This window comes from Pectinophora gossypiella, chromosome 3 (assembly GCF_024362695.1).
Source record: "Pectinophora gossypiella chromosome 3, ilPecGoss1.1, whole genome shotgun sequence".
Taxonomy (NCBI): domain Eukaryota; kingdom Metazoa; phylum Arthropoda; class Insecta; order Lepidoptera; family Gelechiidae; genus Pectinophora; species Pectinophora gossypiella.
Window position 1 is genome coordinate 6,251,409 of NC_065406.1, and position 27,899 is coordinate 6,279,307.

Consider the following 27,899-nt stretch of genomic DNA (forward strand, 5'->3'; position numbering starts at 1 on the left):
TATTTTACAAGTAATAAGTATATTTACGTAATCATTTCATTATAATACATATCTCTATAAGTATTACAAAATATGCACGTCCCACGTGTATAAAATGTGACAAGATCTTTACTTATTTTTTCGGTTTATGATTTTTCGGGTGTGATTTTTCAAAGATACTCTCTTTTATTAAATTGTCGTATATCTTGGCGACGGTCGGATACTTCCCAATGTTAAGTTTCAGCCTGTAACAAGACAGTTTTATGTAACTTCGTCATATTCTACAAACAAAATTAGTAACTACTCAAAAGTTTCAGTTACAAAAGAAGGAGTTACGTTTAATACGAAATAAAATGTTATAATCTTTTGAACAAGTATCTCTGATTTTTTCCAGAATTGTCTTCTTAATGGAATGTATAATTGGTAAAGTTTTCCTCGTAAAATTGTATTACATAAATGTATTAAAATTGTTCCTGATATCAGAATGTGCTGCGTGGGAATAGTCTGAAAATTATCTCCTTTATTTATAATATACGTAATTTGGATTCCATTTACGTTGACAACTAAATACTTTGCCCATGAAGTAGAAGACGACAAGTGTTATGTAATTGAAGGCTGGTGATACAATATAGAATGTAGAGAAGTAGTGAAATGGTTTACTTACAGTAAACAGAGTGCTACTTAATAGCAATACAATAAATACAACAAAAAATTAAATATTTTCAGATACTTAATTACAAATTAAAAATTATTTTCTGTTCAATTATTTTTTCGGCTGCTGCTATTAACGATAGTTTGTCTATAGTTGCTACCATCATTGGTATTGCCATTGGTACGATTCATTTTTTTTTGTCTCTTGTAAGTAGGTACCAGGAGGTTATAAATAGTCGTGTCACAAACTGCGTGTAACTTGCTGACGTCATTTACGTCGTAAATGGTCCAGAAATTTCGACGAAACTGTTAATTTACTACACAAAAGTTATTCGCGAACTTTGATAGTTTGGCAATTTTGAATCTATATGTACGTAATCTATATGTTTTAAAAGTTGAATCGAACTGCGTAGTAATCTGAAAATTGGAGTATGATCGCGAGCAGATTCCCTAAGGCTAGGAGTTAGTAGTCTTGAATGTATATGCTGAGCCAAACATTCTGATTGGTTATTTTTAGAAGTTTAAATTTAACAACAAGGATAACACAACACAGCCTTCGAAAGGTGAAATCTTACTGTTTATCAACACAGCTCATTTTCTGTTGTTTGTGGTATAGTTCATGTATAGTTTGTGGGAGTGATATTGGTTTTTATTAACGTTACTTATTGTATATTTGCCTCAGATGGTATTATCATCTACTTGGCCGGAGAAATGGGGACCGATGAAGGCTCTCACCCCGAGTGATTCTGATGATGTAACGAGGGATCATATGACTAATTAACCAATAATTAGTTGTTTTTGTAAACTAGATAGGTATATTATAATTCTAATGAATAGAAGAACTATTTCTATCTCATTACTTATATGTACACATACGTCTTTTCTATGTGTGGGAATTAAAATAAGAATATACTTGTACTTCTTTGCCTCAGCTTTTGTCCCGATCATATTTTTGGGGTCCGCTCTAACTTTTTTCAACATTTTCGCTTTATCTTCGCTTAAAAATATACCTACAGTTAAGTCGCGGAAGCGTTAACTGTCACTCAAATATCGACATTTTCATTAAGGCTGAGTCTGCACAAAATAATAAATCAAGAGGCTTCGCTTAATTTGAGGGTATCCTCGTCAGCTCGTACAAGGGTATGAGATGACGAGCGTCAGAAGGTATTTGAAAATGGTCGTGTGACCTTCGCTAGTCGAAGGGTGCGATGGAAATGGTCCTCACATAAATCGGATTAAAATGTGACAGTAAAACTATTTACATCCTGAAAAATGCGCGATATGTATCAGGATCCGAGGGATTGAGGGCTGAAGAAGGGCTTCTCAAGGGATAGCGGTAACATACATACATACATAAACTCACGCCCGTAATCCCTAATGGGGTGGGCAGAGCCACAAGTAATCAAAGACAACTTGCAGCCACTGTTGATACGAGCGGTTGTTGTTGAGCGGTAACATAAAGAAACATAATATGATTTGTATGAAAATGGCAAGTTTCTAAGGTGAGAATCAGGAAGCGTCATTTGGAAATAAACGTATCAGTTGTAGAATAAGGAAAATATTTATATTTGAATAAATATTTGCATTCATTTACACTACTTCAAAGAAAAATGACTGAGATAATTTCGGCTTAATTTACTAGGTACTTATTTTACCTTTCTCGTCATTCAACCTACCTGGTAGTACAATTATACAGCTGGGGTACGAAGCATAAGTCGGCCATGGTGATCTGGTCTCCGACGCAGAACCTTCTAGAAGTTCTGACGAGGAGAGCCTCTAGGGTTTGCAACCCTCGCTCCGTGTTCTGCTGCGCGAATTCTTGGAACTGCTCCTCATTGAGAAACTTGGACTTTAAGCCGACGTTCTGGAGCGGCTGGATGCCTGATACTATTGTCTGTGAGGAATAATAGATAAAGCTGGTCATTATTTTTAAATTTGTTTAGTTTATTTTATAGAAATGCGCGATGCATTGAACGTTCGGCATGTCACTGCATTGATTGATGTAAAATTCCAGGGTGAGAGCCCCTAGCGCTCTCCATTTGTCCGGCCAAGTAGTTAATGCCATTTGCGGAAAATCTACAATAAGTCACGTCTAAAAAATATGTCAAACACTTTTGAGTGAATTCTCTTCTAGGTTCCTGCCATAATGTTTGTATTCAACGCACCTTAGCTACCTAAAGAATCAGACGTTGAAGAAAAATAATGAATTCTTTTCGATTAATTGTGATAACTGTAAAATATTGCAATGTCCCACTTATATTTTTCCTCGATGTTCGAGGACTGAATTCAAAAGTCATTATACGAAATTTGTGCTGAAATGTACTAAAAGCCTTGAGCGCTAAATGGTATGCCCCATACACCGGCCATCCTGACGTCAGCACTGGGGTGTATTTCCATATCTCATAGCTACCTCACATATTTCCCTCATGCGGGCTCTGAGTATCGGCGTGTCAGGCTCCAGGGTCGGCTCAGGTCTCGTCTCCTCCAGGTATTGCAGGATAGCCATCGACTCCACCAGGGTTTCTCCATCTACGCTATGTATACAGGGTGTTAAAAATTCCACTTGATATCAACTCAGAATCATGGTCTGAATCATCCCCCTCAGTATTCGTTACGGTGTCACTAACACCCATACCTACTTGTATGGCTACCGTATGTACTTGTGTGGGGTGTAAGTGACATCGTAACGAATACTGAGGGGTATGATTCAGCTGATTATTCTGAGTTAATATCAAGTGGAATTTTTCATCGCAAAAGTATATAATTGAAAATAATTTTAAAAAAAACTAAAACAATCGTGAATTTTGCGACGAAAAATTCCACTTGATATTAACTCAGAATCATGGCCTGAATCATCCCCCTGAGTATTCGTTACGATGTCACTAACACCCTGTATGTACAGTATTAGCAATTTGTATTTGAATTTAATTTGTTTGTTTGTTTTTACAAGTCTGGATTCTTCTACTCTGTACCGGCGTGCGTGTATGAAGCGATTGATGAATGTGGATGAAGCAAGACAAATGTGTCAGGATCGAAGCAAATGGAATTCTATAGTCTCTGCTTACCCTGGTGGGAAAAAGGCGTGAGTTTATGTATGTATGTATGGATTCTCTAAGCTCCCCAAACAAAATAAAATAAAATAAAATTTTTCTACGGTTAGGTATAGGCCTACTCTTTGAGCTACCACTTCTCTCTGCTCTAAGAGAATTGGGTATTAGTTTGCTAGGTCATAGATAAACTATAAAATTCTGATTACTAAATAATGACACGTGTTGACAAAAAACGTTTTCTTTTTCATTATTTAACTAATTGATGAATTTTAATAATGAAAAATGTAATAAGTGCAATATTTTGTCACGTTTTTCTATGACGTCACAGGTTGCTTTTTTCATACAAATTCCATAGGAATTTCGTGTATTGAGTTATAGTAAAAAGTAGCTGATTTGACTAGTTGGAAAATATCCTATTCCCTCAATTCCGGCTATTTTTTAAATTTAATTACTTACTTAATAACAAAATAAATACATTTTTAAACACAATCGCCAAACTGGAAGACAGTTTGTTGGCGAATTCATGCACTCACCACTTAGAGCTTGACGCCAAGCGCGATGAATTGAAAGCCCGTCCATCTGCGGCGATCAATTATACATATTTAAGTGGTGTGCTCACATGCCCGCAAGAATACAAGAATACAATCGGTTTCCAAGATGGGGCGAAATATGGAGAATATGTTCAGTCCTTCCGGGGTTCTGAAGTCGTCGACGTCCTAGTGTTGTCACGGGATCCACTCTAGGTCCACTTACCTAACCTGGAGATTTGACAGGTCCGATTTTATACAATTAAGGTACACGTAAACGACGCACGAACATTTTTATATGGATTTTATACTTTTTATAAATTATGTACAATTTCCTTATCCCGACGACCCTATTACTCTAGCCATAGAGGCAGCCAATCAGCTCGCGACACCAAACACTTCAGGACCCCGATACTGACCCCGCCGGCGTGGTCGTCGATTTCCCTCATTCAGCGCTTATCGCTATCGACCCACTAGGGTAGATTAATTCTTTCAAATATTTTTCCTCTCAGACGACGCCCTGAGCCTCTCTCTCAGGCCTGTTGTCTTAAACGTTGTACCGGGTGAGAGCCTTCAGCGCTCCCCATTTGTCCGGCCAAGTAGTTAATGCCATCTGCGGCAAATCTACAATATGGCACGTCAAAAAAAAACATGCCCGCTATGTGCGAGGATCTTTTTCAATAAGATTGTCTATATAAGCCACATGCGAGCACGTGAACGTCGGAGTTGAAGCAGTCGCCGTAGCCGAAATCGGCTGGATCACATCATCATCACTTATATCTATACAAATGCATACAGTGCTTCCCAAGTGCGTCCTACTTACACATGACATGAGAGTATTAATTATACAGAAGGGTATAAAGCATGATATCACTGGCAGAGATAGATTGCTTATAGCAAAAAAAGTTCGGTATCTGCGATCTCGCTTCACCTATATTTTTCGCAGAAATGCAGTAATTTGTTTGGGTAAAGTAAGGGATAACCTGATTATATCTCTTAAAAAATGAAGGACTTTCCAGGCTAAGTTCCTCAAAAAAATATAGATGGCGTTGTTCATATTTATAATGTGATAATTTAATTACCTATTTTCTTATTACTCGGGTACATAGTCATTCAAAAATATAATGAAATGGCAGAAGCGTATATAAAATATAATTGTTACTTGATATTTAGATCAGATGGTATAGAATTATGTTGGTATAGAATTGTGTTGTTGTATTATGTTACTTCTCTTTATTTTGGTCAGAATAATAATCAGGATATATAATAATAAATGTAAACAACATTTATTACAACATTAATATTTCTTTTATCAAATTCTATCGAATCGAATATTTTATTTGAAGGACATATTTTATAGTTAAGTGAAGCTATTCAGGTTTCTTGTAAGACGTAATACTTAGAGGTTGCGCTTATCTAAAAATAGGAAACTTTTTCATATAGACACTGAATTGTACGCTAATGCATATGCTAGGTCAGGATTTTCCACTAACTCAAGAAGCAAGGAATCCAAGTTATTATTTTTAAGGAAAAGTCATTGAATGCGTCTAATAAATTACATAATTCGCAATGTGGTCTCCTTACTTGTACCTATAATAAAATATAGAGCTGTGATAGCGCAGTTGGTAGAACGCTTGCCTCTCACTTTGAGGTCGCAATTTCGAATCCAGCACAGGCCTAAACCAACGATTGTCGAATTTGTATTCGATTTCATGTTTGGATCGTAAATGATTATCACGTGCTCAGCGGTGAAGGAAAACATCGTGAGGAAACCCACATTCCCGAGAATGCATTTTCAGAGGTATGTGACCTAACCTGTATTGGCTGGTTTTCCCTTCGCGGTTTGGAAGGTCAGACAGGCAGTCGCTTCTGTAAAAAACCGGACCTGTCAAATCTTCAGGTTAGGTAAGCGGACCCTGTGAAAAACAGTATAATGCTAGGGCAATGACTTGTATAATAAAATATAGTTTGTCAGATTCGTGTCACCTACTTTTCAGAATAAGTCCCCAATATGAAAACATATTTCATTTTTCATTTCATTTGATGAATAGCACTACCATTATGTCATTACGTTTACAGGAGCATATTTCTTAATTAGGGACTGCTATCTCACTATAATAAGGATGTAGGTCTATAATTAACCGTAGTTCACATCTAGGTAATTAATATTTTGCGTGTCCTATGTTATCGTGTTTTATAGTAGACATGGGTATAATGACAAAGGAGAAGGCTTTGATCAGTGTTCCGACTACACATTGTGGCTTTCACTATCCGCAGGCCCGTCTCAAGCCGAACAGGGACCCTTGGAAAATACGTATCATGGTTATGGTTCTCTCTTTACTAAGTATATTATATAATTTTGGTGTAATAATTTACATGTTATTTTCTAATGTTTGTAGTAGCATTAACTGGGAATCCTGGTAATTCGTTTACTCTTGGTCGGAATGTGACTTAAGTATGGGTGTTTAGGGTTCCGAACCTTAAAAGAAAAAACGGAACCCTTATAGGATCACTTTTTTGTCCGTCTATCTGTCAACCCCCTTTTTTTAAATATAAGTAATTTTATTTTCGTGAAGCATCGTGAAACCCTGATGTCAAGCCCAGAGAAACCCTGATTCGTTCTACATGAAGTTTGTTGTGTGCTGCATTACGGAATGGCTGTTTTTGAAATCTGTTACCCATAGTGTAATATGGCGCATTATACAATCCGGCTGCGGCATAGATATATTGACGTAAGAAGACATATTGTGCAGTCATTGCCAATAGAGAAACGTAAGTAAAAGCGCAATTGCGCATCGATTGTATAAGTCAATCGCTGTCTAGAAAACGGCTCTATACGTATAAGTAATTATACAGGGTGGCCCAGAAGTTCAGGTTCAAAATGAAAAATTAGATAGAGGCGCTCATTAGCTACCAGAAACACCGCCATGTATATTCAGCGATTATTTACTGTTTAAGAGATATGTACTTTTTTCTAGATTTTCTATCTTACTTCAGAAATCGTAATTTTGTCGCTATCTATTTCTTAATAAATCTTTTATTTTACTTCATAACTATCATATCTACATAACCGTAAATAAACGCTGAATATACATGGGGGTGTTTCTGGTAGCCAATGAGCCCCTCTATTATTTTTTTTATTTTGAACCTGAACTTCTGCGCCACCATGTATATTAATTGAATACAATCATGAAATAGGGTTTTTGAGTCTAAATTATGATTTGACTTATCTTTGGGTAATTAGTTTTCAGATACAAATTAGGTACGTTTCTAGGTTTCTAGCATTCATATATTAGAAGAACAATATAGAAGTCACAAAAAAAACTATGAAGAATATGCTCGTTAGGGTAGATATTATATAAAATAATATTTATTTGCCTAGATATTATTATGCTGTGCTATGTAATTTTCAATTGAGAACAAAACCTAGCAATCATGAATATGCAATTATTTAAAAAATAAGCAATTCAATCTCGAATTTGGAATATAGCAGTAACAATTATCTGGAGAATGGCAAGCTGCGATGTCAACGTACTCTAATGCAAATTTATTTCAGTACCTACCCTACTAATTTCTCTATTGGAGTTGCTCAATTGTTTGCTTTTGTGATTTTAAAATATTAATTTTCATACGAGTATGTTTCGCTTACGGTTTATTGTTGCCAGTATTTAATTTAGAATTCAATTAATTGTTTGAAATGAATTCGAAAGCTAATCATGTTTTTTGAAGTTTTAAAAACCTTAGTTTGAAATTTTGTGCTTTGTTTTGCACTAGCGACGGAATCTAGTTTCGCTTGGGGTTTTTTATTGGGTAGTTGAGTAGAGTGTATCTTAAATGTTATATTCCATGTCGAAATGAATAAATAAATAAACACCGCATGCAATCCAGAGGTTCTCCAGATTACAGATTACAGTCTTTATGTTATACTTACCTATTGATTTTCTGTAAATACTCTCTGAAAATATTGTGACGAAGGCAAATATAGATAGTTAATTATATACTATTTTAATGAATTAGTTAAAGTGAGCATCTTCGCTGAATGAAAGAGCAGTCACGAGCAGTCTAGCCGCAAGCAAGATACAATGACCCAAATAGTCGTCAATTCACCGTCAATTTTTCTGTGCACATTGTATGGCGACATATTCATTAAAACATAATTCGGGAGCTATTGACCGATCCATTTGTATCAACCGAGACGTCTGCGCTTGATCGATTATTGTGTAGATCGACAAACGGACTGATTGTTGTTTTAGTGCAATACATTCATACATCTAAATTATTGCCCACGACTGATCTCTATTGGAGTAAGTATAGGCGAAACTCGTCAGAAGATATATTGCAACCCCTTTTTTATTTTTTGTTTGCCTAGTCACATAGATTTCTGTTCGGCGCGTCCTAGCCGCGAAAGTGGGCGCCTCTTAATTCGGCCGGAGTAAGATGGTGGTTGAGTTCGGATAGGGATCCAAACCTACGGGGTATGACGTAGAACCTTTGCCCGGGGATACGGGTGAAGACGTCAATGGTTGCAGAGGCGGGGATGGGAGCCATAGGTACGGCAATGCATGACGGAAGAGGCGAGTCGCAGGGACTGTAACTTGGAAACTGTCAAAGGGCAGCAGTAACTGACAGTACTATTCAGAGGCAAAGGACAGGAGTCCTAAAACGGCTTTGAAATAGACACACTCGCGTCAGACAGAATACTGCGGGGCGGAAGGCAAGAGGGAAACCACTGCTGTAATTTTCCCTAAAAAGTAGCATGGAGGATGCTACAGCGACAAGAGCGTGGCTCTTGAATTAGTGATGAGTCACATAGAAACATTAATGACTGTGGCTTTCGTGACAGGAACGGGCCCGCAATACCAGCGTCAAGGCTGCCGCCGCTGCTGGTGCTGATTGAGGACCAAAGACATATGGCTATTTGAACATTTGTTTAGAATGTCCACCACCACCATATGGCTTTTTGGGTCAACATTCTATTTTATATAGTTGTTCTTTTTTTGTGTATGTTATGTCCATTTGTGTATGTTTTTGTATTGTTAATGTGGCGCACTCTAATAATAAATACTTTCTTTCTTTCTATATTTTCGAGCTAGGTTTCTTGTTGTTTCTTGTTTGTCAGAAAACAAACCAGCAAATCAACCTTTGCAAATTCTACTTGAGATAAACACTAGAATATGAAGAAGCCAAATACGTCCACTATGTTATTTAGAAGTCTAGCGGTCGAGTAATACGATATGAAAGTATAGGACATCAAATGTTACAGAGTTGTATGAAATGAACTTACTTATTAGAGTTGTATGTTATTTTATGGTCTTTATTACCATCAGCCAAAGGTCAACATATCAAATGTACATATTAGACGAGAAATATGATGAACGTATACTGACTGTCCGACCTTTTATTATAAGATAATTATTCGCTGCTCATTAGGAAGTCATTAATATTAAAATAAAATGAAAAAAATAGGTACATAATATACATAACGGCCTCTGTGGTCCAGTGGTTGAGCGTTGTGCTCACGATCCGGACGTCCCGGGTTCGAATCCCAGTGGGGACAAATCACAAAAATCACTTTGTGATCCCTAGTTTGTTTAGGACATTACAGGCTGATCACCTGATAGTCCAAAAGTAAGATGATCCATGATTCAGAAGGCACGTTAAGCCGTTGGTCCCGGTTATTACTAACTGATGTAAGTACGTAGTCGCGACATGAGTCATGTCAGGGGCCTATGGCAGCTCTATAATAAACCTGACACCAGGGTTGATGGGGTTGGTAATTCACCTCACAATCCACACAATAGAAGAAGACGTACATACAGGTTCCTTCGCTCTGGTTTGAGAGTTCGCGCCACTGCCTTTAAGCTCATTAGGTGTTATTATACTTAAGCGTTGGTGTCGGCCTCTGCCTACACTTTCGGGGCTCCAGGCGTGATGTTATGTTATGTTGTAAGTGTTTGTAATCTGTCATAATAAAAACTGTGCTTGGGGCGAGTTTTTGTAAGGGACTTTTCTTTAACCTTTTCTGGTATTATATGTTCCATAAGGATAAATAAAAAGAATTATCAAAATCGGTTCATATACGACGAAGTTATGCCCGAACAAACATAAAAAAAAATATACGGTCGAATTGAAAACCTCCTCCTTTTTTGAAGTCGGCAAAAAATGAAGACTGTTTCTATTTTGGTTGAAAGGAAATGCTTTTTTAATTTGTTATGTTACGTATCGGTAGGATTTAAATCAAATTAACTTTTGGTTAACCGATGAAGAAACTCTTCGCTATAAAATGTATGATTGTTTGGTGGCGAGGGTACCCCGATACCGACCCCGCAGGCGTGGTCGACGATTTTCTCAATCAGCGCTTATCGCTATCGACCCACTAGGGTCGATTGGTTCTTTCAAATATTTTTCCTCTCAGACGACGTTCTGAGCCGAGGTACGCGCCCAACTGGGCACCTTGTTGTCTTAAACGTTGTACCGGGTGAGAGCCTTCAGCGCTCCCCATTTGTCCGGCCAAGTAGTTAATGCCATCTGCGGCAAATCCACAATAAATCACGTCAAAAAAAAGTGGCGAGGGTCTGTGCCGCATAACGTTGTTTTCGTATTTATTATCGATAAGTAAGTACCCACACTGAAATTAAATTCCTTTTCGTTAAGTATTCTGAAGTTAATTTAAATTATCCCAAAACAAATTAATTTGAGAGCTATCTTAAGTCCTAATAAATCGTACGAAAAACGATTTTTAGCCAACTCTTACCTATCTATAACAGCCTTCAATCTCCTAAGTCCCGGGCGCAATACTTAAACATTGGGGTTTAGCTTTTAAAAAAACATTCGGTTTTACGACTATTTAGGCAGAGGTCTGCCCTCATTGAACCGGAGATAGTATGGAGTATTTTTTTTTGTTATAAGCCCAGTATATGGAGGCCTTTGACCAATAGCCGTTTGATGTCCATCTACGTAGATAGCATTCGTATCGTTCATTGGTCGAAGCGCTCAATTAAATTCGCGCCACGTGCGGCGCGGTTGTCATGCAGACCCGCCAGGAACAGATCATGGAATTCTGATATGATGATGTTCCATATCTCCTATGGTTCATCCGGTTTATTGTCCAGCAGTGGGACGTATGCTTTTAATGTTACAACAGTGTAATAAATTCCATTAGGTAAGTAACTTTTCAGTGGACTTATACCTACGTACGAGATTAGACGTTATCGACAACTGATTCATGACAAAAACTTAAGCGCGCGACTCTTTCTCGCCTCGACATACGTACCCGTCACTCTCTTACAGTACTGCACAGAAAGAGACAGATGATCTCTGTCGCGGCGAGAAAGAGTCGCGTGCTTACGGTGCTAAGCCCGCTGCTGAATTTACGTGCGGAATTCCAAATTAATGCTCATTATTTGTAAACTATTGGTGTAATAGACACTACAGAACACGTATCGTATAAAACAATTTAGTGAAAATCACGTCAGCGTTTTTTGTGAAAAATCACATTCTGATGCGCAGTAGACAAATACTCGTAAGTTTCAATGCAGGGCAATTTGCGCAATGTGATAAAATTATCGACCGATTCAATATATATATTTAATATATATTTTTTATTATTTGATTTTATTATTATTATTATTTATTTATTATTTTCACTCTAAATAGCACACCTTTGAACCGTGTTTCCCAGTTTAAATATCTTGGTCACATAGTCACTGAAAATTTATGTGATAATGCTGATATTGAGAGGGAGCGCAGAGGGTTATCGGTACGTGGTAATATGTTGGCACGCAGGTTTGCTCGGTGTTCAGCAGAAGTTAAAATTACGCTGTTTAAGGCATACTGTCAGACTTTTTATGCGGGCAGCCTGTGGGCCAACTTTACACTTGGGGCCTATAACGCTCTGCGTATCCAGTACAATAATGTATTTAGGGCTCTGTTTAGGCTCCCTCGTTACTGCAGCGCCTCAGGCATGTTTGCCGATGCTGGAGTCGACGACTTTTACGCGGTAATTCGCAAAAAAGTTGGCTCATTAGTACGCAGAGTGCGAGGGAGCACGAACAGCGTCCTTAGGATGGTGGGAGACCGGCTGGACTCCGCGCTGCTGGGCCGGTTCACCGAGCTGCACGTGTTGCGCCCGAGCGCACGGTGAGGTTGCCCATCTGCGTATTATCTACATTACTTGTTACTAACATAGCATGTAAGTTAATCATACTAACATATCTATGGACTGTAGTCTGAAAATAAATGATTTTTTTTTTTAATATATTTTGTCGAAATCGATATGTTTGTTATCTTCCCTAATATTCGTGCCACGTAATTTTGATCGTATTTTGGCAGAACGACATGAATTATTTGGGTTCCTGTATTAGCACCAATCGACAAATCGACATAATTATATCGTCAGAATCGATAAAATGACTGTGACAAAATTTTGTCACGTTGCGCATGCTAGCCCTACAGGTCAAAATTTGTGGTCTCAATGTTAATAAAATAAAATAAAAATAAAATATCTTTATTTCGGACATTAATCCATATATTGTTAGTACAGTTACTTACAAACTAAGTTAGTAATTTAATTTAAGTAAGGATTGGAAAGTATCGGAAAATTAATTCATATATGACCTACTCTTGGTCCCTGAACAGCACACATGAGTCTGGACTCAGTGTTTTATAATCGGGCTGTCAGGCATCTCACTAATCAACTTGAGAATATTGTTGGAGCTATTCCTTACTCTGCTTAACAGTGACGCTACCCTTTTGCGCACCACGGCATGGAACTAATGAAATTAATGTATAAAAATCGTGATTTTGTTGAAGAAAATCACATGAGAATGTGATTTTTTAACAAGGCGCATACGCGGGTTTCACTATAAACCGACGTTACAGTAATTTGTAGTGCCACTGAATTCTGGAGAAAGCTGAAGGCTACACGAAATACGTTAGCAGAGCCCCAAAATTCAGGCCAATATTCGATTGCCACTTCTGTTGTAAGTAATTGTAAAGTGGATCGAGTTATTCAGTGCTAAATCAATGGTTTCGCTTCGGAATATCCAATGTATCCGGCATTCGAATCGAGGACCTAGACCGTGGAGGTAATTGAAATGTATAAACATAGTAATATGTGTACCAAGTAAGTACAAACACTTACACCATGATGCTTTAGATCTTGTCGTTTCACTTGTCAAATATTTGATTTCATTCGTACTATTTGTCTTTAGGTTTGTACCCGCACACAACAGTGCGAGTTTAACATTTACGAATACCTTCCTCATCATCACCAGCCCATTAACGTCCCCACTGCTGGGGCACGGGCCTTCCCTATGGATGGATAGGGTGAGCGGGCCTTAAACCACCACGCGGGCCCAGTGCGGATTGGTGGTTATTAACGACTGCTAATGCAGCCGGGACCAACGACTAAACGTGCCTTCCGAAGCACGGAGGAGCTCGAGATGAAAACTTTTTTTTTCTGTGGTCACCCATCCTATGACCGGCCTTTGCGAAAGTCGTTTAACTTCAACAATCGCAGACCCAGCGCGTTAACCGCTGCGCCACCGAGCTCCTCGAATACCTACCTACGTATACCTATATCCAAAGTCAAGTACATTATTTAAAATCAAATTCAAAAATAACTTTATACAGTAGGTAAAATAGTTGCATTTTGAATCGTAATTTTTTACATCTCATCTCCTTAAAACTTGCAGCTTCTCACAACGTGTATAGCCGAGGAAAAGTAGCTGCAAGACCACGGCACAGTGCCCAAGATGTTCTTCAAAAAAAGAATTATGTAAGTAGGTAAATACGTGTGCAAAAATTATCCCAACAAAGCCGTCCATAACAGCTATTGTGAGGTTCGAAATAGGTAGAAGTACCCACTTATTATCCAACGCCTTTTCTCAGTTCGCAAGAGATTACGTGACGATCAACGAATCTAATACAAAGACGTCACTTCACTTCGATCACACGTTATCACCCTCAGATCTTCGCCAAAAAGACAACGATTCTCATTTGCATATCTCAAATGGATCGCTTAGTATTAATCGTTTAAGAACTTTATTATTCAAAGACAATTTCAGCTTTTGTTAATGATATATACGCATTGTCTGCTTCAATGGCAATGATAATTCAATAAAATTATGGAATAATAATGTTTATTCTATTATGTAAAATAGAACTTTTACGCAATTGTGTACGAAGCAGAAATAGGAATAATGTTTAATACAATAGAAATCTATGTTTATTTTCAATGTTTTTAAATCTTCAATCAGTCTAGACTTTATAACTACTTAGTCTATTTTTCGTTATAGACTGATGAAAGATGATGTTTCAATAAAAATATTGAATACTTATCACAACTGGCGAGGTGTATGAGTATTAAAACAATTGACACCGGAAGGCTGATAATTTATTTTCATGGATGACAATATCAATAATTAAGAGTGAGTGTGTTTGGTAGATTTATTTTTATTTTTACCTATTCGTTGCCATGTATTTCGAATTGTAGCGTTGACAGCGATTCTCCGAACGGCGACTCTCGAGTCGCCGTTCGCGTACGGCGAGTGTCTTTACGGCGAGTAGCCTTATTTTTCCTCTACGTCGAGCGAGATTTTATGTTAAAGTACAGTTATGGTAAAAACTGTCCATTAACAAATGTAATGGTTACACGCTCGTCCCGGCTTGATAAGAGTTGCGGATTTAAATTCAGTCCGAGTCAGATTAGTAGTTCAAAAGACAGATCTATTTTGACTAGATACTCAACCAAATTACTATTACAAATATTGATTTGTAATAGCCATTTTGAATGAATTTTTGAATGATTGAGACATACATCGTAACAAAAACATTTTCATGTAACATGTTGCTAAGACGAGCAAGAAAAAAGAAGAAATTTTGTCACGGTTATTTTATCGATTCTGACGAAATAATTATGACGCTTTGTCGATTGGTGCTAATATGTGAACCCAAATAGTCAAGTCGTTTTGTAAAAATACGAACAAAATTACGTGGCATGCATGTTACGGAAAAAACAAACTTATCGACTTCGACAAAATCTATAATTAATTAATATCTATAATTAATCTATAATTATTTTGTTACTTAAAAGGTAAGTAACTAGGAAAATAATAAGACAAAATTAATTGTAAGTATTTGTCTTTTTAAACCAAATCATAAATAAAAAGAATAGGTCTAACACTACTACTTATATAAAACAACGAACTGAAAAGTATAAGAAAACAGCATAACAGTTTTTACCATAACTGTACAATAACATGAAAACTCCCTCGACGTAGAGGGAAAATAAGGCCACTCGCCGTAAAGAGACTCGCCGTAGCGCGGGTCGCCGCCGTTCGGAAAGTCGCTGTCAACGCTACAATTCAAACAAACATCGATTTAGACAAAATCCATTGAATCTATCAATAATTTTATCACGTTGCGCATGTTAGCCCTGCAGATAGATCATCTCTTTTAACTCTAGTCACCCTAACTATACAATCCCTAAGTTTAAAAGCTCTACATGCTATCGATCGTAATTAATACTTATATTTCATTCGCTTTGACTCTCTGACAAAGATACCTGAACATTTTTTGTAAAGTTCACATACCTAATCTAATAGTCCTTACGACGACACAGCAGTCGCTGGAGGTTGATGATGTATATAGCTCTACCTAAGTCTATAGAGACATTGGCCCGATATTATGTATGTGTGTTGTCCTTAGCTCCGAACAAATTAATGTAATTTACCGTAAGAGTGCACAGGTGATGATATTAAGGTGAGACATGGAATGACCTGAGTGTCAGAAATTCCTAGGACACACGCCTTTCATAAAAGAAGGTATGTTGGTATTTTTATTTTATTTTAGCCTTAGTCTGGTACATAATTATTTCGTACTAGATATTTACATTCCTAAGGGACGCATGGTTACGTATTTATTTTTATGTTTATAAACAGCCTCCGTGGTTTAGTGGTTAGAGCGTTAGGCTCACGATCTGGAGCTGGAGGTTCAGGTTTGATTCCCGATGGGGACATTGTCGAAATCACTTTGTGAGACTGTCCTCTGTTTAGTAAGGCCTTACAGGATTGAATCACCAGATTGTCTGAAAAAAATAGTTCATTCCGTGTTTCGGAGGGCACGTTAAGCCGTTGGTCCCGGCTATCAGCCGTTAAAAACACCTTCATTAACCCGCAGTGGAGTAGCGTGGTGGAGTATGCTTCATACCCCCTACGGTTGATTGAGGGGAGTTCTCTGCCCAGCAGTGGGACGTATTAAGGCTATTTCATCATCATCAGCCCATTAACGTCCCCACTGCTGGGTCACGGGCCTTAAACAGAATCAGAATCTGTGACTGTTAGCGCGCAAGCTGCGGTAAAGTTGCGCATCAAGCTAGCACTGTATCTGCGCACATGCGACCATTTCGCTGCTATGATGTCACATAACAATAAAATGGGCGTTACTGTATCGGTCAGTCTGTATTCTTCTCTAGTTTGAGTTGTAAGGTCAATTATTTCAAGAAAGGTTACTTTCGGACAATCTGGTGATCAGCCTGTAATGTCTTAACCAAACTAGGGATCACAATGTGATTCGAGCCCAGGACCTCCGGATCGTGAGCCCAACGCTCAACCACTGGACCACAGAGGCCGTTAATTTTAAAGGTGGCCAAAGGTTTTTAGGGAACGCCTATGAGTCTTTATTAGAAACCATTGTTTTGGCTTGTAGTGTGATGATGATGGCGGTTATTAGCGGGCGGAGTGCACTCGACGGCGCGCCGTGTTGTGGTGACGAGCCATTGTCGCGCTGACATCACCGATTATTGCCACGCACGCACACTCCGTATTAATATGCAGGGCTGCTGAACTCTTAATTAAAAAAAATCTATCGCTAAAGGGGTGGGAGCTCGGTGGCGCAGCGGTAAACGCGCTCGGTCTGCGATTGTTGAAGTAAAGCAATTTTAAAAGCTGCCACAGAAACGCTGTTTGAATCATCTGATAAAGATGTAAAGGCCTGTGATGATGATCGCTAAAGGACTTGAGGTCCTTCTTCTATCATGTGGGTTGTGAAGTCGATTACCAACCTCATCAACCCTGGTGTCAAGATTATTATTGAGCCTCCAAAGACCAGATATGACTCATGTAACGATTACGTATATACATCAGTAAGTAGTAACCGGGACCAACGGCCCTGACTGGGACCTGAGGTCCTAAAACATGTTTAGTAAGAGATAGACACAGAATGGCTGCGGCCACAGAATGTAGGTATTCTATGGCAATTAGGATACCACGGAGTAAAAGAAAGAGGTTGGAAACGCGTGCCATACAAGTATCAGCAAATAGTTCGTACTTCAACTTTGCACTCCAATTTTCCGCAAACATTACAATTATGGACTAAAGGGTTCAGCGTATTCATCTCAGAATTTCGTATAAAAAGGGGTTACAAGTCTTCTTCTGATTACTTGTGGCTCTGCCCACCACATCAGAGACTACGAGCGATGTATAGTAGACAGGCTGTTATAAGCATAAGATATGCTCAGAAAAAGCACAATAAAAAAAAATAACAATCGTGTCTTGAATGTAAGAAGGTATGAGTATTAAAAATATAAGGTGAAAGATAAGAAATGTTTGAAGTTAACATTATGAGAAAACATTTCTTATCTTTCATATTATATTTTTAATACTTATACCTTCTTACATTAATTGTGTCCTCTATTTATATCATTAGGTGAATGAGGAAATTCTTTGATTCTAATATTTAATATCTTAGGGGATCGAACCGTCGCTCCACATTTAAGAAGCAAGCCAGAATGACTAAGGAATTATCATATCATCTTCAATAAGTATATCTGCCAGCCCTGCGATGTCTGACATTGTGCGAATAATAACTGAGTATAATAACTAACTGATGGCCCGAGATAGGCGAACTCCATTAAAATCAGAATATACGTACTTATAACGCCAGACGTAATCTACATGTTGCTATTTTCACTAGATTCGCAATTTTCGACAGCAGCATGTCCCTGTCAGACATAATTTTAGATATAAAATGGCCTATCCAAAGTGCTTCCTAATATTACTGTCAGTATCACACATCATTTCTTTAAGAACCACGTTCTTGTCGGTGTAGCATTCTCATCAAAGACCAATTTTTTCACTTTCGTATAAAACACGGTCGGTTTCCCGTTAATTTGTTCCCTGCAAGCTTCTTGGTCTTCCTCTTCCACTTTTTCTATCTTGCCTTCTATGATATTTTTAATAAATTCGTCGTGTTCTATTAAGTGTCCAATCATCGTGCCCCTTCTGTCCCCAATAACTGTCAATATTTGTCTCTTTTCCCTTACTCTTACTAGTACTTCTTCATTAGTAACCCTTTCAGTGTAACTTATTCTTTCTTCCTCCTGCAACATCACATTTCACACGCCTCGAGTCTGAATATCTCGTATTAGATAGAACGCAGTAGTTTTTGCTTATGTTTGAGAGTTAAAACCTTGCTAATATAGTATTTGATTTCATTCGTAAAATTGTATGTCTGTGCTATTTTGCATATATAATGCGTAGGTACGAATCAACTTGAACTATTTTTAATGAAACAATTTTACTCCTAATTTTACTTTAAGTTATACCTGTCATTTTCTTATCCGCCGAAAAGGAAAGGGACGGATGATTGACAGCTCTTAATTTTAGGAAGAATGAGTAAATGAATGAATAATCCGGGCGAATAGAAAAGGTATCTCGCTGGTATGCAAACCGTTTGACGTGTGCTATCAACTTAATTCTGTCGGGTTATTGGCTAAAATTTACGTGTGTTCCATAAATTTTATGCTTGTCGATTATTTAAAATAAAATTAAATGGTATTTACAGGAATGAGCACCAATAAATAAGTATATTTATTTGTAAGTATATTGTTTTGTTTTTGAATTTGACAATATTACACGAAAACAATTCTAACTGTCCCACTTCTAAAAGGTGTTGATATTATTCTTTTGCATTTAAATAAAAACAAAATTTGACGTACAATATACAAAGCGACCCACACAAAAACACGTCATCAAAACTTTTACAACGTGAGACACAAACTGAAATTCACCCTGCGAGTTGCTTAGACGAAAGTTTGACTTGGGATTGTTCCTCGATTGTTTTCGTGATACACTTTTCCATATTTCCTCACGAGCCCTCTCTATAGTTGACTTAGTTTACGTTGACATGGTACATTCAGGTACAGCAAGGGTACCTTCGTATAACTTAGGTACATGCAGAATGCAATTGAGTATTCACTTACAAGAATACAATCGGTTTCCAAGATGGGGCGAAATATGGAGAATATGTTCAGTCCTTCCGGGGTTCTGAAGTCGTCGACGTCCTAGTGTTGTCACGGGATCCACTCTAGGTCCACTTACCTAACCTGGAGATTTGACAGGTCCGATTTTATACAATTAAGGTACACGTAAACGACGCACGAACATTTTTATATGGATTTTATACTTTTTATAAATTATGTACAATTTCCTTATCCCGACGACCCTATTACTCTAGCCATAGAGGCAGCCAATCAGCTCGCGACACCAAACACTTCAGGACCCCGATACCGACCCCGCCGGCGTGGTCGACGATTTCCCTCATTCAGCGCTTATCGCTATCGATCCACTAGGGTCGATTAATTCTTTCAATTATTTCTCCTCTCAGACGACGCCCTGACCCGAGGTTCGCGCCCAACTGGGCACCCTCAGGCCTGTTGTCTTAAACTTTGTATCGGGTGAGAGCCTTCAGCGCTCCCCATTTGTCCGGCCAAGTAGTTAATGCCATCTGCGGCAAATCTACAATAAGTCACGTCTAAAAAAAAAAGTGTAGTGTAGTTTATAAGAATTTCTTTATTTTATTATTTTATGGTGTGATTGTCTTTTGTTTTTTCTCTTCAATTTTCGCTGTCATCAAGATCGGCGTTGTTTTAAGTTATTTTATTTTTGCTTTTCTTTTATGTATTTTCTTTTCCCTTGTATTATATTTTTAGTAAAAGTGATATTCGTTTAGTTTATCTTTTTTTCCGCGCACTCACTGCCGAACATTTACAGTACACATATGGATTCGAAAACGAATTCTAAATTAATTAGTTTAATCTCCTGTTAGATTTGAACCTACAACTATACAATGAAAGTCAAGTGTTCATCCACTTAGGTTACCATGGCTGCAAGGCTTTGAAGTCTCTATTCGAAATTCGCAGTTTTGTAACAAAAATCATTAATTTGTGCATGCATGTCCATGGAACCAATATTAAAAAAGTTTACCATATTAGTAGATGGGCTTCCGAATTTAAAACTGGCCCAGAGTTTGATGGACTACTTTAGGTACATATTATTATGTAAGTGTATAATAATACCTATAAGATTAACAAAGTCGTAACAAGTACCTATACAACGTTGCTCCATTAAAAAAAATAAACACAAGAAGAGATACATTATCATCCACCCATTTGACCTTTTCCACTGATGTTTAGTTTCTCTTAAAATCCTTCAATGCTGTTTGTGTTATTTTAGGATTTTAAGGCTTTTACCAGTTTAAGTCTATACTCTCCGTCGGTTGTGGTAGGCTCGCTACACACTCGATGTGCCCTAAAAGGGTTCCATACTTTTATGCAAAATCCCAAAACGAATAAGTGTGAATATTTTCTTGGTAAGTACCTATTTCCTTATCGTAAATATAACGGATATTGGCAGGTGTTGGGGCTATATTCCACCAAACCGAAGATGGAACGAGAACAGAATATGCGTTTTTATAAACGACTGAAAACTTGCAATCTGTTCAGCAAAAAATAATAATAACGGCCTCTGTGGTCCAGTGGTTGAGCGTTGGTCTCACGACCCGGAGGCCCCGGGTTTGAATCCCGGTGGAGACATATCACAAAAAAAAAGACTGTGATGACTTGTTTGGTTAGGACATTACAGGCTGATCACCTGATTGTCCGACATCTAAGATGATCCGTGTTTCGGAAGCCACGTTAAGCTGTTGGTCCCGGTTACTACTTACTGATGTAAGTATATATAGTCGTTACATGACCCATGTCCGGGGCCTTTGGCGGCTCAATAATAAACCTGACACCAGGGTTGATGAGGTTGGTAATTCATATCATAATCTACACGATAAGAAGAAGAGGACGTAACTCTAATTAGACATCTCTGTTTTGGAAAAGTACTACTTACTGCACTTCTGTTCCATTGGACCAAAAGGTGACAGGTGAGCAGCTTATCGCCTATCATGTGAAAAGGACCACTGAGACCCCGTCTATCTGTCTGTGTCTAATTGTGTTTTTATAACATGCACAGGCAGATAAGCAACACGTTGATATGTTACTATATGACGCAAGGTTAGGTAAATAATGTTTATATTCGCTCCCAGTCTAGCTTGGTGGCTTTGGTGGAAAACATGCGTTAAATGCCCATATTAACGTGAGGTGTGAGTAGGTATAATAAGCAATATCATTTGCTTTTGTGTGAAAGTACACATGTATTACGATACTTTCAAGAATCGATGCTTAAATTCATTTTGTGCGCTTGATCCTTGTATTTGATAGCGGTTTATGGTTCAATTTTTTCGCGGAACGACGTTATTATTTTCGTAGCCTGGGGGAAATTACACATTTCGTTCATTGCGAGTAGATTTAATCGTAATGGTATTTAATGTACCAACGGCGTTATTTGTTGATTATCAAACAACATTACATACAATATTAAAGGTACATAATGTGTGTTTTGCATACGTAACACCTTTAAAACAACTTATTTCTTTACGGTTGTCTGAGAATATGTAAATGCCTACATAATGAGGAATTTTTGACACCCTTAGATCTATCTTTATTTAGTAATCAGAATTTCATAATTTATTTTTGACCTAGGCAATTATAATGGATAAACTTGTTGAAGGTCAATTTAATATATCTACTAGAATCTACGTCATATCGCAAGGTTAGGGATAAGACATGACAAGAAACTGCAACAGCAACACATCTCATCATATAATTAAGTTATTATCATTAATTATAGCTTATAATAATGGCCCCGATTCCTGCAGACACCGCCTAATTTTATTTTAAGTTATATCCGTCATTTTCATATCCGTCGAAAAGGAAAGGGACGGATGATTCACAGCTCTTAATTTTAGGAAGAATGAGTAAATGAATGAATAACCCGGGCGAATCAAAAAGGCACGTCGCTGGTATGCAATTCGTTTGACGTGCTGTCTACTTAACTGTGTCAGGTTATTGACTGATGTAAAATTTTTAGACGGTTGGTTTAGATGTGTGCTTAAAATTGACGTGTGTTCCATAAATTTTATGCTTGTCGATTACCCGTCCCTTTCCTTTTCGGCGGATAAGAAAATGACAGATATAACTTAAAATAAAATTAGATGGTATTTACAGGAATTAGCACCAATGTATACGTTACCAATGACCAGTGCCGGGACTTTCTGCGCTGGGTTGACGGCTCGGTAGCTGTCAGTCAGTTGGTTGCGCTCGCGCACGATGTCGACCGATCGCTCCTCGAAGGGGATCCTCTTCCAGTGCAGCGCAGCTCGCACGCGCCACGAGCACGATGACAGGTAGTATGCATGAAGAACCACGTTAGAAGATGCCTGGTTGGATACTTATATTTATGTAAGCAGGTAAAAGCGTTCTCAATTTTTTTAAATTAAAACACCTAAAACGGGCTCTTACCGCTTTTAAATCTGGGATATGAGACTCCCGATATTCATTCTGTCATCCCGTGATCATGGCACTTGCAACAGTGTCGAAATATCGGGAGTCTCATATCCCTGATTTAAACGCGGTAAGAACCCGTTATTATGTGTTGTGCTAATAAACAAGGTTTTCATTTTGTTTTAGTAAAGAAAGCGGAAATTTTATAAAAGACAACCATTTAACTTAATTAGTTACTGGTAAACATCATAATTCATTAGTAAGTAGGTAGGTAATTAAAGTAAATTCTTGGAATAGTCATATATCTACATCGATAGGTATTAAAGAATAGTGTTTATCGCGCAACCTTTTAATAGTGTATATATAACCTGGCGACCTTTAAATGCTTGGTTATTGTCTTGCGTTTGATTCACCAGACAACATGTTTCGACAAATTTTTGGTAAGTTTTTAATTTGAATATTGTCTTCGAGTATCTGAATCATAATTTAAATATTAGGTTTTTCATCGCGTGTCTATGAATGTTCCCACAGTAGGTACCTACTGATTACAAATTCAAATTCAAAAATATCTTTATTCAGTAGGTAATATAAGTTACGCTTTCAATCGTCACTTTTTACATAACGAACATCCCTTTTGTCTAAAACTACTGCAGCTTCTTACAACCTATATAGTCGGAGAAAAGAAGCTGCAAGAAAATCGTCGGCACAGGGCTCTAGACGTACTATAAAAAAAAACATGAAATGTTGTTATACGATTTAGCAATTTGGCAGCCTAATATCAGTTCCCATACAGTTAATCTCATGCCTTCATATCTTATAACTTCATATCACTTACCTTAAAATAACCTTTTTTACAAAGCAAAATCAATATAGATGGCGGTATACAGTTTTTTCTTCGTTGAACCTTCTAATTTAATGGATTATAGACATTATGCATCTTTCTTTTTTCTTTCTGGGTTGATGACCCTTTTTATTACACCCAGGCACAATTACATCGGCAACCCATTATTATTCTGATCAAAATAAAGAGAAGCAATATACTTAGGTAGCGAGCGACGTAATTCTATACATAATGTGATCCAAATATCATGCAACAAATATTTTTATATATGCTTCTGCCATTACATTGTATCTTGGAATAATTATGTACCCGAGTAATGGGAAAATAGGTAAGTAATTATCATGTTTAAACTGAACAATGCTATCTATATTGTTTTTAGCGAAAGTAGCCTGGAAACAACAGTGGCTGCAAGTTGTCTTTGATTACTTGTGGCTCTGCCCACCCCATTAGGGATGTATGTATGTAGCCTGGAAAGTCCCTCTTTACTGTTTTAAAACTGTTCAAAGGTAAATTCTGAATATTACACCCAAGTGACACCTCCTTAGCTAAACCATGGTATAAGAAGACCAGGTAAGCTCAATCCTATGACTATTTATATCGGTTTTATATCGGTTGTTTTACATTTATTTATCAATAAACAATCCCCTTCAAGAAACAAAAGTTTTCATTGAAGCAATCTTACTAATACTACTTTATAATTGGCCAACAAGAATTTAAGCTAAGCAATTATAAGAATTATGTTACAGTGTACTGTTATGTTACAATTAAGATGTTGTTAAATGTCACAGGCAGTCGCTTCTGTAAAAAACCAGACCTGTGAAATCTTCAGGTTAGGTAAGCGGACCCTGTAAAAAGCGGGATAATGCTAGGGTGATGAATTATAAGAATTATGTTAGTATGCAATAAACAATAAAATAAAAAAATAATAACGGGCAACAAAAACAATAACCTATGCCGGATCTACTGCAGCGCCGACAAGCGGCATGCTATGATGGTCGTTTTGATGTTTGTCCTGCTCATCAACTTTCATAATAATTAATAACTACGTTTAATGAGCAGAAAGCTACTTACTTTATTGTGTTCATTAAGTTTAGATTTATTAAATTATAGGTCGAAGTATGTTGACGGAGCGAATTGCTGTATTTTATTATGTTAAAACGGCCATCATAGCGTGACGCTAGTTTAAGTCACACGTAGGGACGTACGTTACGTACTTTGTGACTATTACCTAATTTATGTTAGTCCAGTCAAAAGTAAAACCATGGTATAATAACACCAGGTATGCTCAAAACTGACAGCTAGCATTTTAAGGTTAGCCCAGCAGACGTCATCCGACCCTACGTTGCAATATCGTAAAAAATAAATTAACCACATCCAATGTTTTTAATTTACTTTGCAAGGAAATTTTGTTCTTTTAATAAAAGATTTACTTACAGTTTTAATGATTTTTGTAAAGGTGACAAATATTAGTAATTAAATACATTAGTCAGTAATTAACTTATGTTTCAATAATAAAATTCTCGTCCTTGGAATGTTGGAGATACCAATTGAATGGTAACATTTATGTCATCAATGCCCTAGCAATGGCGGCTTGTCATAGGATTGAGCATACCTGGTGTTCTTATACCATGAGTAAAACAACTTATGACAACACTATATTATAACAACCAACTTTGTTTCGTTCCAGTTTTTGCAACTATGTTAATAGCGTCAGGCGTGTGCCTGTCAACCGGACCAGAAAAGACGCCTGAAGTACACATTGATTGTGGCGCTATTCCGTATATCTACAGCCCTGTGTGCGGGTCTGATGGCCAAACATATGCAAACGATGCTGTGCTAAGATGCCATAATCTACAGCAAGAAGCTAATTCGCGACATACCGTTACTGTTGTGAAACACGGCAAATGTGATTAGTGGTGACTATTTATATAGTTTAATAAAGTTACCTATGAAGTAAATATAAATAATCCATCATCTTGGTCCATCTTTGAACTTTTGTAAGACTCATTATACTTAGGTACCTTCCTACTACTAACATTTATTATAATACTAGCGACCCGCCCCGGCTTCGCTCGGGTGCAATGCTGAGGAAAAAATTGAAATTATTTACGACATCACATTAAAAACCTCAAAAAATACAGTATTTCTCTACTATTTAATGTATGTTATAATACATATAAACCTTCCTCTTGAATCATTCTATCTATTAAAAAAACCGCATTAAAATCCGTTGTGTAGATTTAAGGATTTAAGCGTACATAGGGATATAGGGACAGAAAAAGCGACTTTGTTTTATACTATGTAGTGATAGTGATTATCTTATATTATTACTAGCTTTTGCCCGCGACTTCGTCCGCGTGGCGTGTTATAAAAGAGATATCTTTGTGTGTGTGGGAGTGTATCAAATTTCAAGCATCTAACTTATGCAGTTTAGATTTTTTCATACAATTTTTTTTTCCCGCTAACTCCCATTTTTTCAAAATACAGCCATAACTAAACTTTATATTTACTAAGGTATGCATGCATGCTAGATTGAAAACATCTATCTTACGCGGTTTCGATTTTTTCATACAAATATTTTTTCCCCGCTAACTCCCGTTTCCGTGGGAATTTTGCAATATCCTGTTGCAATTAAGCTTTAAGTTAACTAAGGTGCCAAATTTCACACGTCTAACTTAAGCGGTTTAGATTTGTCATACAAAAGGATTTTCCCGCTAATTCCCGTTCCCGTGGGAATTCTGGGAATTCCTTTCTTAGTGCACCTCCACGGTACCTAAGCTACGTCCCTTCCAAATTTCAAGTGCCTACGTTTAGCCGTTTAGGCTGTGCGTTGATATGTCAGTCAGTCAGTTTCTCCTTTTATATATTTAGATATTTGTTTATTCATATTTTTGATTGTGGTTGTCAGGGAGCCGTGATAGCTCAGTTGGTAGAACGCTTGCCTCTCACTTTGAGGTCGCATTAAATCAAACCAATGATTAACGAATTTGTTTGTGAATCCATGTTTGGATCATAAATGATTATCACGTGCTCAGCGGTGAAGGAAAACATCGTAAGGAAACCCACATTCCCGAGAAATGCATGTTCAGAGGTATGTGCCCTAACCTGTATTGGGCTGGTTTTCCCTTCGCGGGTTGGAATGTCAGACAGGAAGTCGCTTCTGTAAATTACCGGACCTGTCAAATTTTCAGGTTAGGTAAGCGGACCCTGTCATAAACGGGATAATGCTTGGGGAATGATGATATTTTTGATTGTCGAATTCACTTTTCTTTTTATCTAGTCTGACACAAACACCTATTTTAATAACAACACACCTATTTTTCTGTAGGTGAACTCAAGATGAGGTTGAGGTTCAGTCGCCGTCTAAGAATACCGATTTTGAGCCAAGTTCGAGGTCTTCTTTAAGGTCACTTCGTGGAAGGTTCCAGTAAGCATACGGGAATACAGGAATACGGGTGTAAGACGATGGCTGCACGGCTTTGCCTTTGCCTTTCCCCAAGGGGAATAAAAAAAGTTATTCATTTGACAAATATAAGTTAGTGGAATTAAAAATAGCTAAAAGTTATTTGTACGTATGTGACCGGTTGCCATACAACCATAAAGTTGAAGTACATGTGTGATATTATTCATGATAATTACAGTACTTATAGGTGCCTGCAGTGAATACCAAAGATTCTTTCATTGCAAATAAGTACGCAGAATGCAGATGCATTACGACCTTCCTATCTGTTTACATATTCAAATGAACAGTGTGTAGTGTACTTAAGTAGATAGATTTTGCCTCTCAAACATATTAGAATTTAGCTTTGTACAATATTAATAAATCAATGCGTTTATCTCACCATTGTAATAAAGCTGACACTGCAGTAATCGCCCACGTCAAATACACTCGACAGTTTAATTAATGTCGATGCCTCACTCGCGTTATCAACTGATTTCTTTAGTAAGCAAAACACTCGTTGACGTAGATAGGACAGGTTGATTGTTAGTCTGCAGGGTTGCGGATAGATGGCGTTAGTGGTTATTGATAAGTTTTTATAAAGTTGCCAGCAGTATTTTTTTTTGTTAGAATAATGTTCAAAGCTTTTTAGGGCCCCATACTATAATATATATGTATAGGAAAAAATGGGACCTATATAAATTCACTCATCGTCTATCATACATATAACTCGCAGCAGCGT

General features: G+C 37.5%; 1 protein-coding gene and 1 long non-coding RNA gene across 2 annotated transcripts; one reads left to right on the plus strand and one right to left on the minus strand.

The window, feature by feature from the left end:
• On the minus strand, positions 1–27,689 carry LOC126381528 (probable maleylacetoacetate isomerase 1). The gene is made up of 5 exons (XM_050031014.1): positions 27,561–27,689; positions 22,627–22,813; positions 3,041–3,159; positions 2,307–2,524; positions 1–224 (listed from the first exon to the last, which is right to left on the minus strand). The coding sequence occupies exons 1-5, from the start codon at positions 27,561–27,563 to the stop codon at positions 113–115; spliced, it is 639 nt and encodes a 212-aa protein (XP_049886971.1). The 5' UTR covers positions 27,564–27,689; the 3' UTR covers positions 1–112.
• Positions 23,024–25,856, plus strand: LOC126381623 (uncharacterized). The gene is made up of 2 exons (XR_007568905.1): positions 23,024–23,317; positions 25,406–25,856. It is a non-coding gene; the product is annotated as an uncharacterized LOC126381623 (long non-coding RNA).
• Positions 27,690–27,899: the final 210 nt, after the last annotated feature.

What these genes read in the sequence shown, in the direction of transcription:
- LOC126381528 (XM_050031014.1), bottom strand. An exon ending in AGTCCCGGCACTGGTCATTG is followed by an intron (nt 3,160 to 22,626) that starts GTAACGTATACA and finishes TACATAGCGTAG; the next exon opens with ATGGAGAAACCCTGGTGGAG. An exon ending in CTGTATAATTGTACTACCAG is followed by an intron (nt 225 to 2,306) that starts GTAGGTTGAATG and finishes GTCTTGTTACAG; the next exon opens with GCTGAAACTTAACATTGGGA.